Below are 14,935 nucleotides of genomic sequence, written 5' to 3' on the forward strand. Positions count from 1 at the left end.
TGAAAGCGCTGATTTAAAAAAGTATCCACACCAGAGAAGCAAGTTGAAATAACACCAGTTTGGAATCAAACCGATCATTGTTTTAATACTAATTGGTGTTGTTTAACTCTTCTCTGGTGTGGATAGATTCCAGGCTTACGTTAAATCAACTTCCCGGGGGGGCCACTTACATTGGCGAGTGGATACCATGCGCGACCAAAAAAACACGTAAAAAAGGATGTCTTTTTCACGATAGGGCACGTTACGTACGTAACGTGATTAGGGTGTCAAAAACACAAAAATAATGAAAAAAGGGTATCTTTTTCGCTAGGAAAATTACGTGTTTAGGGTCGAATATGCGGGGATGATATAACAAAATTAAAATGTTTTATAAAGGATGTCCTTTTTGCCCCAAAACTTCGTGTTTAGAGTCCGATTTGCGCGAGGTGTAGAAGGTGGGGTCGTACTAAACCAAATAAGGTAAATCCGACGACCGAAGGACCCGTAACAATAAAACATTCCTGTACTTGTTTAGGGGTTCATTTCAGGGAATATTACCAATAAGTCAATAAGAGGTTTTGTTTCCAATACTTGTTAAGGGTAGGGTTTCACACGCCAATACTTGTTAAAGGAGAAATGTATTGATTATGAATGTGGTCTTATTATATATCAATGGAAAGGTAATGATGTGGGGATTATCAGTGGGTCATTCAAAAATACGGAAAATAATACAAGAGGTGAAAATCGCCGATTAAAAAACGCTAAAATGCCTCTCCGAAATATGCCTCGCATCGGTCACTGAATTGACGGGAATTTGATGACGTCACTGTCTGTACGAGAGGCGTGATTGGCTCTCCCACGTGAAGCTCCACTTGCATGCAAAACCTGTCGCGTTGGTACGTTTTCTCCACACTGATCCCGAAATGAAATGAAAGAAAACCCAGAATTTTATCTAGATTTGGATTTAAAAGTTGATGATTTTCAAGATGAAGAGAATGATGATAAAGTGAACAACAAAGTGACGTAGTAGGAGGTAAATTGGGGGAATTACGCCGATGATGATGATTATGATGATGAAAATTCAACTTGCATGACGATCACAAGTCATGTACATGCGGATTCGCTACCAACTCATGCAGCTGCTGCTACAAGTGCTAGCTACACTGCGCGGGCCAAATTAAATCCATGAAAATGAATATCCACATCCAGACAGAGTCTATCATAAGAAGAAAAATAATGATATAACTGTACTTACAAACAAGTGAATAATCCGAACCTGAAGGCAAATCAACTCAAGGAATAGCAGCAGACGATAAACTTCATGTGGCTGGGAGAGGCTGGGAGATCGTTCTGTTAGATGTAATTTTTATCTCATTAATTTGACAAAATTACGAAACTCGGGGAATTATTTATCTATATAAAAATATAGTTACATCTCTTATTATTTTTTGAATTACGAAAAAACCTTTTTTGAAGGAAAACGTTGAGGTAAACTAAAATTACATGTAAATCATGTGTAGCTTGATGTCATTGCAAACAAACCATCTCGAACATGCACGGTACCGGTATTCCTTCCTTGCTCGCCTTGCTGATTGAGAGCTGTGCAACAAGTGCATAGATCTATTCTCTCAGTCAAGGCGAGCAAACAATACGGCATGTGTTGTGATGGTTTGTTTACGATCACATATGCTACACAATGATGGGGATGATCTTTTACATCTAATTTTAATTTACCTCAACGTTTTCCTTCAAAAAAGGTTTTATCGTAATTAAAAAAATGATAAGAGATGTTACTATATTTTTATATAGATAAATAATTCCCCGAGTTTCGTAATTTTGTCAAATTAATGAGATAAAAGTTACATCTAACAGAACGAGTGACGATCTATCCAGCCACATGAAGTTTATCGTCGGTGCATATGCCATATCGTCTGCTGCTATTCGTTGAGTTGATTTGCCTTCAGGTTCGGATTATTCACCTGTTTGTAAGTACAGTTATATCATTATTTTCCTTGTTATGATAGACTCTGTCTGGATGTGGTTATTCATTTTCATGAATTCAATTTTGCCCGCGCTGTGTAGCTAGCACTTCCAGCTGCATGAATTGGTAGCGAATCGGCATGTACATGACTTGTGATCGTGTTGCAAGTTGAATTTTCATCATCATCATCATCGGCGTAATTCCCCCAATTATACCTCCAACTACGTCACTTTGTTGTTCACTTCATCATCATTCTGTTCATCTCAAAATCATCAATTTAAAAATCCAAATGTAGATAAAATTCCGGGTTTCTTTCATTTCGGGATCGAAGTATTCAGTGACAATGTGGAGAAAACGTACCCTCGCAACAGGTTTTGCATGCAAGTGGAGCTTCACGTGGGAGAGCCAATCACGCCTCTCGTACAGACAGTGACGTCATTAAAAAATCCCCAATTTCGCGGACGTAATTCTGCGTGTTTGAAGCATTCAGAGAGAGAACTTTAAACTATCAATTAACTGAGTTTCATCGGTCTCCATGATAAATGATGTACACCATCGTGTTCTCCTTATTTTCTCCTTTATTTTGATATATGATTCTCCATTTTTACGATTTTCAATATATTTCTACTTTAAGGGGTGCATTTTCAGAAAATGGAAATTGCGTGTTTAGGGTGCTTTTCGAGACCCCATGCTGGTCGCGCATGGTATCCACTAGTGAATGGAAGTGCCCCCCCCCCCGGGATCAACTTCCACCGGAGTTTTTGCAATGTGCTGAGGCAGAGGAGTTGCAACACTGGCAAGCAAAACGAAAATTTGTACCCCTTCTTCTTCAGCTGATTTTCCAAACTTTAGTTCCACCTCCCCAGGGTGTGCCCCCGTGGTGTGCCCCTCTACTGACCACTGACACGGATATAAAGTCAACTTTGATTTCGGTTGCCCCCAATATCAGGCAGATTTTGCTCTCAATATCTCCACCATTATAATACTATAACGCCGCTTGATGATCATCCCTTATAGGATTATAATGGGTGCACTATATGCCAAGAAGGGGAATATTTTCGATTTGTTTTTTTACTTTGTTTTTATGACAAGCCGGACCCCGCAAGCAACAAAAGAAGTTCAAAAGTCATCACGTTTTCGTCTTTTCCGTCGAATCAACACTCCAATCACAATGGGCTGAAATCCCATAGGGGGACGAGTCCCCCTATCCCAAATAGTAGGGGGGACAACATCAAATGTCCCCCTATATTTGTGGTCCTTTATAATGAGAAGAAATACATCATTCATAATCGAAATAAAACATGTTTTATTGGACGAGTTTATTTTTGGTGATAACCTTTTTTTGCTTGTCAAATTCATTTTTATCGACATGACCTTACATTTTGGTGATTACCACTTTTTTTTTTTTTTTGCTTGTCAAGCCCCTGCCCCCATATCTTTGGGGAGAGATTTCCGCCCTAAATGACAACTTGACGCAACTTTTCTGTTTAAAAATTTGTATTTTTTCCGGATCCACCATATACATTTCAGTTATGGCTTTTATAGTTTAGCTCATTACCAGTGGCGGCACCAAGGGGGGGCATGGGGGGGCATTTGCCCCCCCACTCAGAAGCTTTGCCCCCCCAGTTGCCCCCCAGAAATTTTGAGGACTTAAAAGAAAATTATACAGTAATTTGTAAATAAGTAGATGCTGTCGTAATACATATTCAAGCTCAGCTGTGAAGTGCTCTAAAATACCATTTTCTGCTCTTCAAAACTTGAAAATTTTTTCACTTAGTCGCTGTTGGCTTCCTCGCACACTATTAGTTTGTAATAAGTTTATATCGCTTGTTATATCTTGCATTAAGGCAGACATTTCAATGTGTGATACACAAGCTAATGTAAGTGTTAAACTACAGTACATGGCGTGTATTCTGTCGTCAGCAATGTTTATTCTTTGGGGGGGGGGGCGTGGAGGACAAATACTCAAAGTCTGCCCCCTTCCTTGAAATAAATATGCATCTACTCATGTAAAATTTGGATTAAACTCATCGATTTGCTTCATTAACAAATAAGAATGCTTGAACTCTTCGTTCATAATTTGTCACCGTCATGGTTTTTAGTGAAAAAGTAAATAGGCTATGTAAAGATGTGCAATCTGCGATGGGTGTTCTGTCCCCTCCCTCTTAAATTTTCGACCTTTCCACGAGGGGAATGTCTGTATCTATTAGGCTATATTCTCATAACAAGACACCCAACTATAGTATATTTGAAAATAAACTTTACCCTGTGTATTAAAAACTTTCCTGTCTTCGGAAGAAAATTATTAGGCCTATGTATGAAAAAAATAAGATATGAAAAAGAGAACAGAAATTAAATATTGAAGTCTTTTACAATGCGATCATGCATTTTTTCTGATGTGATACAAAAATGTAAAAGTTGAATAGGTCTACGCCTTAAGATTACATATATGTAAATGTTCAGTTCATGATCTAGTTTTGATCAATAACTTTGCTCCATTAAGCATTACCTGATTTTACAAAAATTTCTGTTCATATCAAGTGTAACAAAAAAATGTTTATTGGGGCCACTAAAACTCGCGCTTCGCGCTCGATTTTTCCACACATGCAAAAAAATTTTTTGACTGCCCTTGCCCCCCCAATATTTTCTTTTGCCCCCCATTTGCCCCCCCACTTTGAAAATCCTGGTGCCGGCACTGCTCATTACAGGGACTTTATCAGAACTTTATAGACCGTCGATAGTCGCTTGTATTGAGGTTAATTACATCCTCAACAGGATACGTGTTGTGGTCAAGTTGTTCTATATATTACTTTGTCTGGTATAATTATGTTACTTGAAATGTTGTCAATTTCCGTATAATTAAAGGAACATTACAAACCTGTTGTGCGTTAGATCAGGGATTTGGGAGTTAGATCGATTCAATTACACAAATAATCAGGCACTCATATGGGAGTGGAAAACTATAAAAAGTTAATATGATAAACTCTTAAAGCAGTATAATTTCAAGAGGTAAGCCTAAATACATAGTTCTCTGTATATATAGTGAACTTATAAAAGATATTGATTAAAGAAAATAAATTATTTTGTCATTTAGAAAAAAATCGTGTTTTCAATAGAATTATAATCATATTCCTTTTCAAATAAAAGCTAATTAAATGCCCATTGTCTGTCTGGGTATTTATCGGAGATTTTTTTTTGACAACTGAGTTTTGCATTTAAAAAGTGATATTCTCACGACTCTAAAACACGCAACAACCACAATATGACGGAAGATAAGCCATTTTATTTCGATTTCTCTCGTTACAATATTGAGGAAATAGAATCTCACTTTCAATGCGAGAATGGTATACTTTGCAACAGAAAATTGCAAGTATATACCTTTTTAACAAAATCATAAGAATAGGAATGTCCGCGGATAGCTGGGGTACCAGGTAATATATAGGCTTGTTAAGGTGGGCAAGCCCGCCCAAATTGCTGTCATATCTTTATCAAATAGAGTTACACGGTCAGGATATCTCCTTTTTATATCCTACTTTCTTTTCTTTCAGTTCTTTTTTTCTTTTTTTCATTGCTTAAAAAGATATAGAGGTCGCTCCCCCCCCCCGTGTGGATCTTTCAGCGGATTATACACAATAGTTTTGAGGGGTTGACTATTGTGCAAAAAATGAAACAAAAATAAAAACAAAATGGCGCTTAAAATGGTATTTTAGCTTATCCGGCTGGATCCGCGCCTGTGTATCAAAATACGTAATCTTCTTTTTTTCATCTATTTTCAAATTCAGTCTTCTGAACAAGTAGTCATATACAATGTGGAGTATTATCTGAAAATGTGATTATTAATTTTCCAATACATTACATACCACATAATAATTATGAACCACTTTTCATAATTTCCATATACTAGTATCCAGCATTTCTTCTGGTAAAAAAATCAGTAGATTGCATACAATTATATTTTTTAAAACCTGTTGCTCTATACATAATCAATTTTTGTACCATAAAATAAATCTTTAAATCCATGTATCAATTGGGGTCGGGTTTGTTTGCCTGGAGTTAAGGTTTGAAAAATTCCGCTGAAGTGAAAGAAAGCAAACCCCGAAGCAAACAACAAAGTGAACAAACTAACCCCCCCTCCCCTTTTTTTTCAAGAGATTAAGAAAATTCATTACAAGAGAAACGGGAGATGGCGCTCTGTAAATATTTCTTTGAGCAGTAATGTAAAACATTTGAAACATTTAAAACAAAAAAGTAAATACGGAGAAGGGATTATCGTATAGTGAAAAAAGCTAAAAAATATTCGATTGATCGACATCTTACTTGGCTTCAGAGTAGAAATGAAATATATATATTTCTTGGCTATTATGCTTATCATACAGTCGTAACATGGAAAGATTCCAACTGGTAAATATTATCTGAATTAGGCTGGAGAGAACTCCGAAGTGATAGTAAAAATAATTCCAAAAAAGAAACCTTAAGAAGTAAAGAACTAAAAGAACTATAAATAGGGAACATTTCTGCCCGTCAAATGTACGAATTCGGGTATATACTGACCGTTTTCGGCTACTTTTTAGCAAACTGGTTTTCATGCAAAACTTTGAAATATACAACACCCCAATTGTTTTTGGTTGAAAATTCATTGCATGCAGATTAGTCTTCTAAAAATAAGATTTGATTTCTCTTCATACAACACCAAACAATCGTGTGCACTGCAACACCAGCCCGGAATATTATGTCTACACCAGAGAAATATTAAACACCACCGGTTTTTGTATTAGTCTAACACCACTGACCACATATAGTGTTTATACAACACCAAATAGTATCAAAACAGCATCGGTTTGATTCCAAACTGGTATTGTTTCAATACTTCTCTGGTGTGGACATAATTTATGTAGATTCCGAGCTGGTGTTAAATCAACACCGGAGTTATGTAATTAAAGTAGCCTCTATATCTATAATGATTTCTCTAAAATTATCTTTGAACACTTTTAATCAGAATTTCAAAGAAGTGTATATAACCTATTGATTCAATGTCATATTTTTTAATTGATTTATTTTTGGGTCTGAACTTCTGAAGTAGTACCTTCACATATCTCTTTTTTCTGTTTTCAGGAAGAAAATAAATATCGAAATTACAAACAAAGAGAGAGAGAGAGAGAGAGGGGAGAAAGATTTAATTGACTTCCATAACTTATCATGTACAGTCATGCTTATGAATTACAGCTAATAGTTACAATTGTATTGATGCAAAAAAGATCATTTCTCTGAGTAAAAAAATACGTTTAGATAAAAGCAATGTAAGACAAGATACACTTTACACTGTACGAATTGTGTTCTTTATAGTTGTTCTTACTTTGACATTTTTGTTAATAGTCTGATTACGGGCAAGAATTTAAAAAAAGCTTTACAAAACGGGAACTTCGGATTATATTTTTTTTTCATCACAATGCTTAAGAAGCATTATCGTTATCATTAGAGTAAGAAAGAATTCTGATTTCAGGCAGAATACACATATATATACATACATATATATACGTATATATATAGACCAAAGAGTTAAAATACATCATGCCAAAAAGTAAATGCATTTGTTTTGCTGGTCAGACTGAAATACATATTTCGTTCAATTATGAAAGGAAAATGAAACTTTTGGAACAAGTAGGCTTGTGTGTAAACATAAAACTCAAAGAATAAGAACAAAGAAAGTTTGAGAAAAATTGAACAAATAATGAGGAAGTCATGAGTATTTGAATATTGCAATCCCTAATGCTATGGAGATCCTGCCATTGGCAATGCGACAAGGATGTGTGACATGTGATGATATGATATAAAATACTTTAAATGTCTTATTTTGCTTTTTCTTATGGTGATACAAACTCTTTATCCATCATTCTTTAAAAATCTGTATTACATGCCCTCCTACAGAAAGAACACATGGTCTACGGATAGATGTGATAAAAGAGGCAAAAATGAGGAGAGTTGTTCACAAGTGACATCACACATCTTTGTCGCATTGCCAATTTGAGGATCTCCATAGCATTAGTGATCGCAATATTCAATTGCTCATAACTTTCTCATTATTTGTCCGATTTTTCTCAAACTTTTGTTGATCTGTTTCTTTGATTTTTCTGTTTTCACACGAGCAATCTTGTTCCAAATGTTTCTTTCTCGTTTAAAGACACTTTTCCAAACAGCCAACGATTGAATGACATGTCATAATTGTTAATGGTCAGGATCAGAATTAATTGATTCTGAGATTCCAATGCAGCCCCCCCCCCCCACCTCCCCAAAACATATACAAATTGAGAATATTTCGCACTGTGCCGGGATATTTACTTTACACCATCCATCACGTACCGATATCAAAATCCATAAAAGCTCAGATAAATAATTTCCTGCGTCTTCCGCTAGTACATACCCACCATCCAAAAGATATATTTCTTCATTTTTCATGAAGATGATTCGGTCTCTAAGACTCGTGACTCTCTGAAAGTTAGTTGATGGAACGAGTTATAAGTAGCAATTCCTCCTCAGTCACAACCGCTTGTTAATGCACCGTACATAAGAATCTTATTAAAGCCGTAAAGGGGGCAACACCCCGCCCCTCGACGTTAAAACATTTGCCTTCCATTCGCCCCCCCCCCCCCACTCCTGCTTTCAAAATCGTGATATCGCTGCACGTTGTCATGAAGCGAATTAGTATAGAAGAGAGAACGAATTAGGAGAGAAAAACCTGCCATGACACCATTATAATATGTGCCACGTATCATTTGAGCATTTCATCGCTCCGTTTTATTTCCCACGGTTTTTTTATCATTCCCTGTATATTTTTCAAAAACAATCCATTTGTATCAAAGTCATCATTGTAATATAATTTAGTTTAGATATTTGTGGTCCAATCAGAATCACCCGGTACATCACTTGTTTGATCTCTTCACTTGTCACTATCTAATTTTCCTTGTTTTGTTAAATGTGCTAAGGGGAAACTTATAGAGATTATTTTGTCTTTACCGATTTCTCACTCTTGTTTCCTTGACTTTCAACTTTGGCTCTCAATCTCAAACTTTTTCTTGTACCTCTTGTAACACCCTCATGACCATGATGGCATTCATGTTTGACATCTGCATGTTTGTATTTTTCATTCGGTTCCGAGTTGGCCATCTCCGAATGTCTTCGCTTTCTCGATTGCTTGTTTGGTGAAAAGCTGTGTAAATTGCCATCTGTTTCTTCAGCTTTGGATGTGTCTGATATGGTTTTCTCTCTTGTCAGTGACACTTTCCTAGACTTTCTTGATTTTGATGTACACGATGTGCGACACACTTGATAAAAGCCATCATCATCTCCCTGTGTTATTCCTAAGATGTTGTTTGTTGAATTGTTATTTCTCGCTTCTCTTTTACCAGAGAGCTTTTTCGATTTTAGTTTCTTGGATGGTTGCGCATCATAATCATCATTGGGCGCAACTTCCTTCATTGGTTTTACATGCGTAGTCTTCCTGAATTTCCCGATGTTTTCCAGTTCGCTCTTTGACGCATCACTCTCAAATCTCAGTTTTTGACATTCAGGACACCATGTCGTCATCCGCTTCAGTTCATCTCCAAAAAATCCTCTCATTGTCTTATGACCATCGGGACATTTGAATTTCCAGTACATTTTCAACCAGGAGCCAAATTTTTTATACTCGTTCAACTCTTCCTCCCATTTTAACCAGTCCTTTGTAAATCGCAAGACTTCCGTTGCGAGTTGCACTGCTTCATCTTGGGTCAAATTACTTCCTAGCTCAAGAGGATGCTTCCGACATACATACAATACTTCATTCTTGACAATGTTACCAGCTCCTGCGAAGTATGCCTGGTCCATGATGGTATAGCATACTGGTATTGGTTTCTGTAGCGCTGCCGTCGCCTTTTCGACATCGAATGTCTCGGAGAGAACATCAGTTCCTTCGTCTTTGCATGGTCCGTCAACAATACGGATGCTGCCGCCGTAGAAAACAAGAAATGTCTTATCTTCAAATAGAAACTCGACCATAGGATTCGGAGCTTTCGGTGACTCTAACTTTTTTGCTCTCTTCGAACGCTTTGAAGGTTCTTTATATTCGTTCGCGCGAAGGCTACCCCACATCAAGAAGTGATAGCGATACCAGATGGAGTCTTCTCCGTAATCTTGGTCTTTTTCTCGATGATCATGCACCTTCCGCGTTTTATTCTTCCTGGATGTGTCTAATTCCCTGTCACTTTTTGTGTCCCCTTCCGAAAAACCCTCTTTGAGGAGTTGAAAAAACAACTGCTTGCCGTAGACGACAACATCGTTGATAAATGCACCTCTCCATCTCTCGCGTTCCATAACTTTGCTGACTCCTTTCACTTCCTTGATGCGTTTCTTGAGGAATTGACGAGCGATGTCACCCCATCGTCTAACGCTCGGACCTTCGGGCATGATGCGGCCGGCGACAAACCTGCAATCAACAATAGACATTAATTTTTGTGAATATCATTTTAAAGACAAACATGCCAGTGCCAGAAGACTGCGGTATGAATTTTAAAATTCGACACCTATAGCTGCATGCTCCTCCTTTACATTCATCTGGAAAAAAAATAGTAAACGCACTCGGATTTTTAAATCATCAGCGATGATGATTGGATCTATAGTACTAATCCCAAGCTATTATAATGTATCTCTAGCATAGGCGGATTCAGGGGGCCCGCCCCCCCCCCCCCCCTATTGGCGGAGCAAAAAAAAGGAAAAGGTATAGGAGAAAAAAGAAGAGGGGGAAGACGATTGAATAAAAAAAAATAAAAATGAGGGGAAAACTTGGACATTAAAAAGAATTATTTTAAGCTCGCGCTTCACGCTCGCTTTGATTTCAATGATAAAAGATGTGTTTAGAATGCCTAGATTCTAGGATTAAATCTGAAACACGCGCGTGCATCTGCTTGTGCTTTGTGTTCGCATTTATTAATGTAGGAAGATCCCCTATTACTCATCTTTTCATAATTTCCAAAGATGAATAGAGTGTCCCGTTTTCAGGTCTAAATCTCGAGTTTTTCCGCTCGCTATTCGCGCATCAATTATTTTGCTATATAGCTATCCTGTTTACGATTATAAATATTGATTGAAATTTTCCATTCTTTATGTAGGAATTTCAAAAAAAATTCAGCTCGCGCTTCGCGCTGGCATTATTTGATTGTTGAAATATTTACGTCTCCATGGCTAAGCAGTCCTTCACAGGTAGGGTCTACCTGTTCGATCAGTTCAAAACGTGTATAAGAACTTTCGCATTGCCAATTTGAGGATCTCCATAGTATTAGTGATCGCAATATTCAAATGCTCGTAACTTTCTCATTATTTGTCCAATCTTTCTCAAACTTTTGTTGATCTGTTTCTTTGATTTTTCTGTTTAGACACAAGCTATCTTGTTCCAAAGGTTTCATTCTCCAAAGTTAAGGAAATTCAATTCATTTCAATTTTCAATTCAATTCTGGTTTTATTGTGAAAATGGTACATGACAAAAGTCCGAAGACTCATATCATATTTACAAAGTAAAAATGTACATGTATATTATTAAAAGATTACAATGCATCATAATTCTAGTGCTAGACTAATAATCAACAAATAAAGGCAGAAAAAATCATTTTGGACAATCTCAAAAAAGATTAAAATTGATTGAAATTATATCATTGTGAAACTATCAGTGTAAAAATTAAATCAGTAAAGTTGCGAGTTTTAAAAACATTAATATTTACACTTTTAAAATATCATGATTAAAAGTCATGCATATTTAAAACTAGAAAAATATGTATATCAAAAAATTGTAAATAGCAAGACGTATCAAATAATATATAAGTCCTATAAAAATATAACCATGTTGTGATAAATTGCAATTTCAATTTTCACTCTCGCTTCGCATTTGCATTGCTTTTTTGTTTATATTAGGGGATTAAATGGCGCTAAATATTAAAGTCAATGTGTAAAATGCTTTTCTACTCGCGCTTCTATTTTTTTTTTTTAGATACGAATGCGTCCTGTTCATGACCTCACTAATGAAAAAAGGTGCTTAAAATGTCCTTTTCGGCATGTTCAAGTCTGGATATAATAAAATCAGCTTACACTTGCACATCAAGATGTATTCACATTTTCATACAAGTCAAACATGTACTTAAAATATTCTTTTTTCAGGACAGTATCAAACATCCCCCCCCCCACTGAAAATGTCAATCACAAATATAAAAACCTGAAGAGAATCTTTCACGATTCAAGGCCTGGGCAAGTAGTGACTAACATAACGACCGACTTTATGGATTATGCTGTCATCTAACTCCTGATATCGGTCTTCTTTAAAACCTTTTTTTTTTGGGGGGGGGATAATAACGATGACATAAAAACAAATAAGCCCCCAAAATTAACAAATAATCCCTTTTATGAGAAAAATCCTGAAACAATTAAATATGAATCATTTTCGTTTATCCCAAAGTTGTTGTTTAAGTTGTAGGGGGTTAATTACTGCGTCTACCCTTACGTGAAAATAGATATGGTCAAGTTCGACCAGGGCTTCCTCGTGGATCCACCGGATGTATTGTAGTCGCATGTGGACTACTCCAGAGGACTTCTGTGGGAGTGCACGTGTAATTGCAGATGACCAAGAAAAGGCAACCCGTCCGTGCAGATGACCATATCATACAATAACAATCATATTACGATATAATATTCTCTTGACCCTAAGAACGCAATTTCGACTTACCAACAGCGAGCAGAACTTTCATCGGTCACCTCCAAAAGATTTCGGCGTCAGTTCCTTTAGCACTTCTGCAATGCTTTTTTCTTGACATTTCGTATGTCCAGAGAGTTGACCAACGCTCCCGTACTCTTCGCTTGGACATACCATGGATGAACATACACAATGTCCGATACAGACAATAGCAAAGGATCTAATCAACTGTTGTATTGTTGCGGCTCCTGTTTAATGCCCGGGGCTGAATGATACCTGTTGAACGTCGCGTGAAATCAGCCAGGGGGGGGGGGGTCCGATGTTTGCAACAAAGCCTGTACTTTGTATACAGTTAGAAAATCTATTTTGACATCCTTCCTCTGGCTCGAAACAAGTTCTCAGATAAAGACCTTTTCCTTCATTTATTTTTTTAGGTGAATAAGCTTATATGTCCTGCATCCCTGAATACGATTGCATTATACACAATGAATAATTACATATTACACAATTTCTGTCAAGAATCTACTTGATGAATAATGTATTGACTATGTTCGAGACCCTTAATTTATCAGGTACCTATATCATTAACATTTTTTTTACACGATATCAAAATCATACGGCCTTATTTGGAACATGACGCCACTCACAAAGTCACTTTATCTATAAAAAAAAATCAAAGATTCTAGTGTAAATGGGACAAAATCTCTGCCTAAATATGGCAAGTTAGTATAGTTCGTAAACAAAGGCATGTACATCGATTTTAGTTTTAGTCTTAATGATCACCCCCCCCAAAAAAAAAATAAAATAAAACAGAAAAACAGACAAGAGAGACCAATAAACAAAAAGGATAAACGTGGATGAAAAGTTTTCACCCTCCACCCTACCCCGCAGACAATAATATAAACTGCTCCCAAATAGATCAAGTTGTAATTTTTTAATAGTTTCCTTCTCCGACGGCAAAATATATACCCCGGCCCCCGATCTACTTAACTTTTAATTCTAGAGCGAAGTCTATTTCCGATATGACGAGGCCCTCCCCCTTTGTAAAATAGTTAATATCGAATTAAGACTGCCATGATAACTTTTTCTTCAAGCTCCCTTTAACTCTCACGTGTCATACGAATATTTTTTTTTATTGCTTTATATTTTGGTTATACTACAGGGGCGGATCCATGCAGCTTTCGCCAATAGGGGGGGGGGGCCGAAAAATATTTTGATCAACATTTTTCTCGATTGGCCGCTACAATCTAGCTTTTTTTTGTTGGTATTTCACGGGGTAGTCCTAACTAAAGACTGAAGCTTTAAGTAAATGTTAGTTTTTATTGCTATAAACAATATTACGTATCTCATGTGGTCTTAATATATAATGCGAGCGCGAAGCGCGAGCTAAAAGTCTTTGATATTTTATGTCCTTAGAACTGAAGATTCAGAGCAGTCTTTATAATCATGAACAAAGATAAGTATCCAACTAAACAATGCGAGCGCGAAGCGCGAGCCGAAATTTTATCATATAGTAACGTGAAAAGTGACTCAATTAGGACTGTTTTTAGTGATTATTGAAGAGGATACAAGTATCACCAAATAAATAATGAGAGTGCGAAGCGCGAGCTCAAAATTTCTAATATTCCGACCTGAAAAAATGAACAGTCTAAGCGCGTTTTTATTCAAATAAACAAGCTGTGCGTCTCAAACAATTAAATGCGAGCGCGAAGCATGAGCTTAATTTTTTGATATACTGACACGATAAAGGAGCATTTTAACAAATTTTGGTAAGAATTTCCAAGCATAGGTATCTCACAAATTAAACAATGCGAGCGCGCAGCGCGAGTCGAACATTTTGATACACATTAACAATTTGTGTAAATCAAACAAAATAATAGATGCTTGATGTGCTAGAGAATTGTGTGCAAATTTATATCAGAACTGGATATATTGTATATATACTGGTTATATATTAGTGTCATTTAACCCTCTTGAATGGGATTCATTACACCGGCAATGCGAGCGCGAAGCGCGAGCGAAAAAATTTATATAAAGTCTATTTTCCAATTCTTCCCCTCACCCCTTTTTTTGTTTCCTTCGGGGTCGGGCCGGTCGTTACGAGGCTGTAAATTGCACATCATGGGTAAAATACCTCTTTCTTACTTTTCTTTCTGTTTTTCGTAGTTTCTATCAAGGTAAAGAGTAAACTTTTTTCTGCAGGTTGTCAAAAAATAGGGGGGCCGGGGCCGGCTCGGCCCCCTCCTGGATCCGCGTCTGTACTATAT

At 36.8% G+C, this 14,935-nt stretch overlaps 1 protein-coding gene across 1 annotated transcript in view; it reads right to left on the bottom strand.

Annotated features, from left to right (window-relative positions):
* LOC121410910 (endonuclease 8-like 2) overlaps positions 1–12,878 on the bottom strand; it is a 31,883-nt gene extending 19,005 nt beyond the window's left edge. The window contains exons 1-2 of the mRNA XM_041603292.1: positions 12,702–12,878; positions 8,972–10,418 (exon numbers count right to left, since the gene is read on the bottom strand). Of these exons, the coding sequence (XP_041459226.1) occupies positions 8,972–10,399 (1,428 nt within the window). The 5' untranslated portion in view covers positions 10,400–10,418; positions 12,702–12,878. The remainder of the gene's footprint in view (positions 1–8,971; positions 10,419–12,701) is intronic.
* Positions 12,879–14,935: the final 2,057 nt, after the last annotated feature.

This window comes from Lytechinus variegatus, chromosome 3, assembly GCF_018143015.1.
Source record: "Lytechinus variegatus isolate NC3 chromosome 3, Lvar_3.0, whole genome shotgun sequence".
NCBI lineage: Eukaryota > Metazoa > Echinodermata > Echinoidea > Temnopleuroida > Toxopneustidae > Lytechinus > Lytechinus variegatus.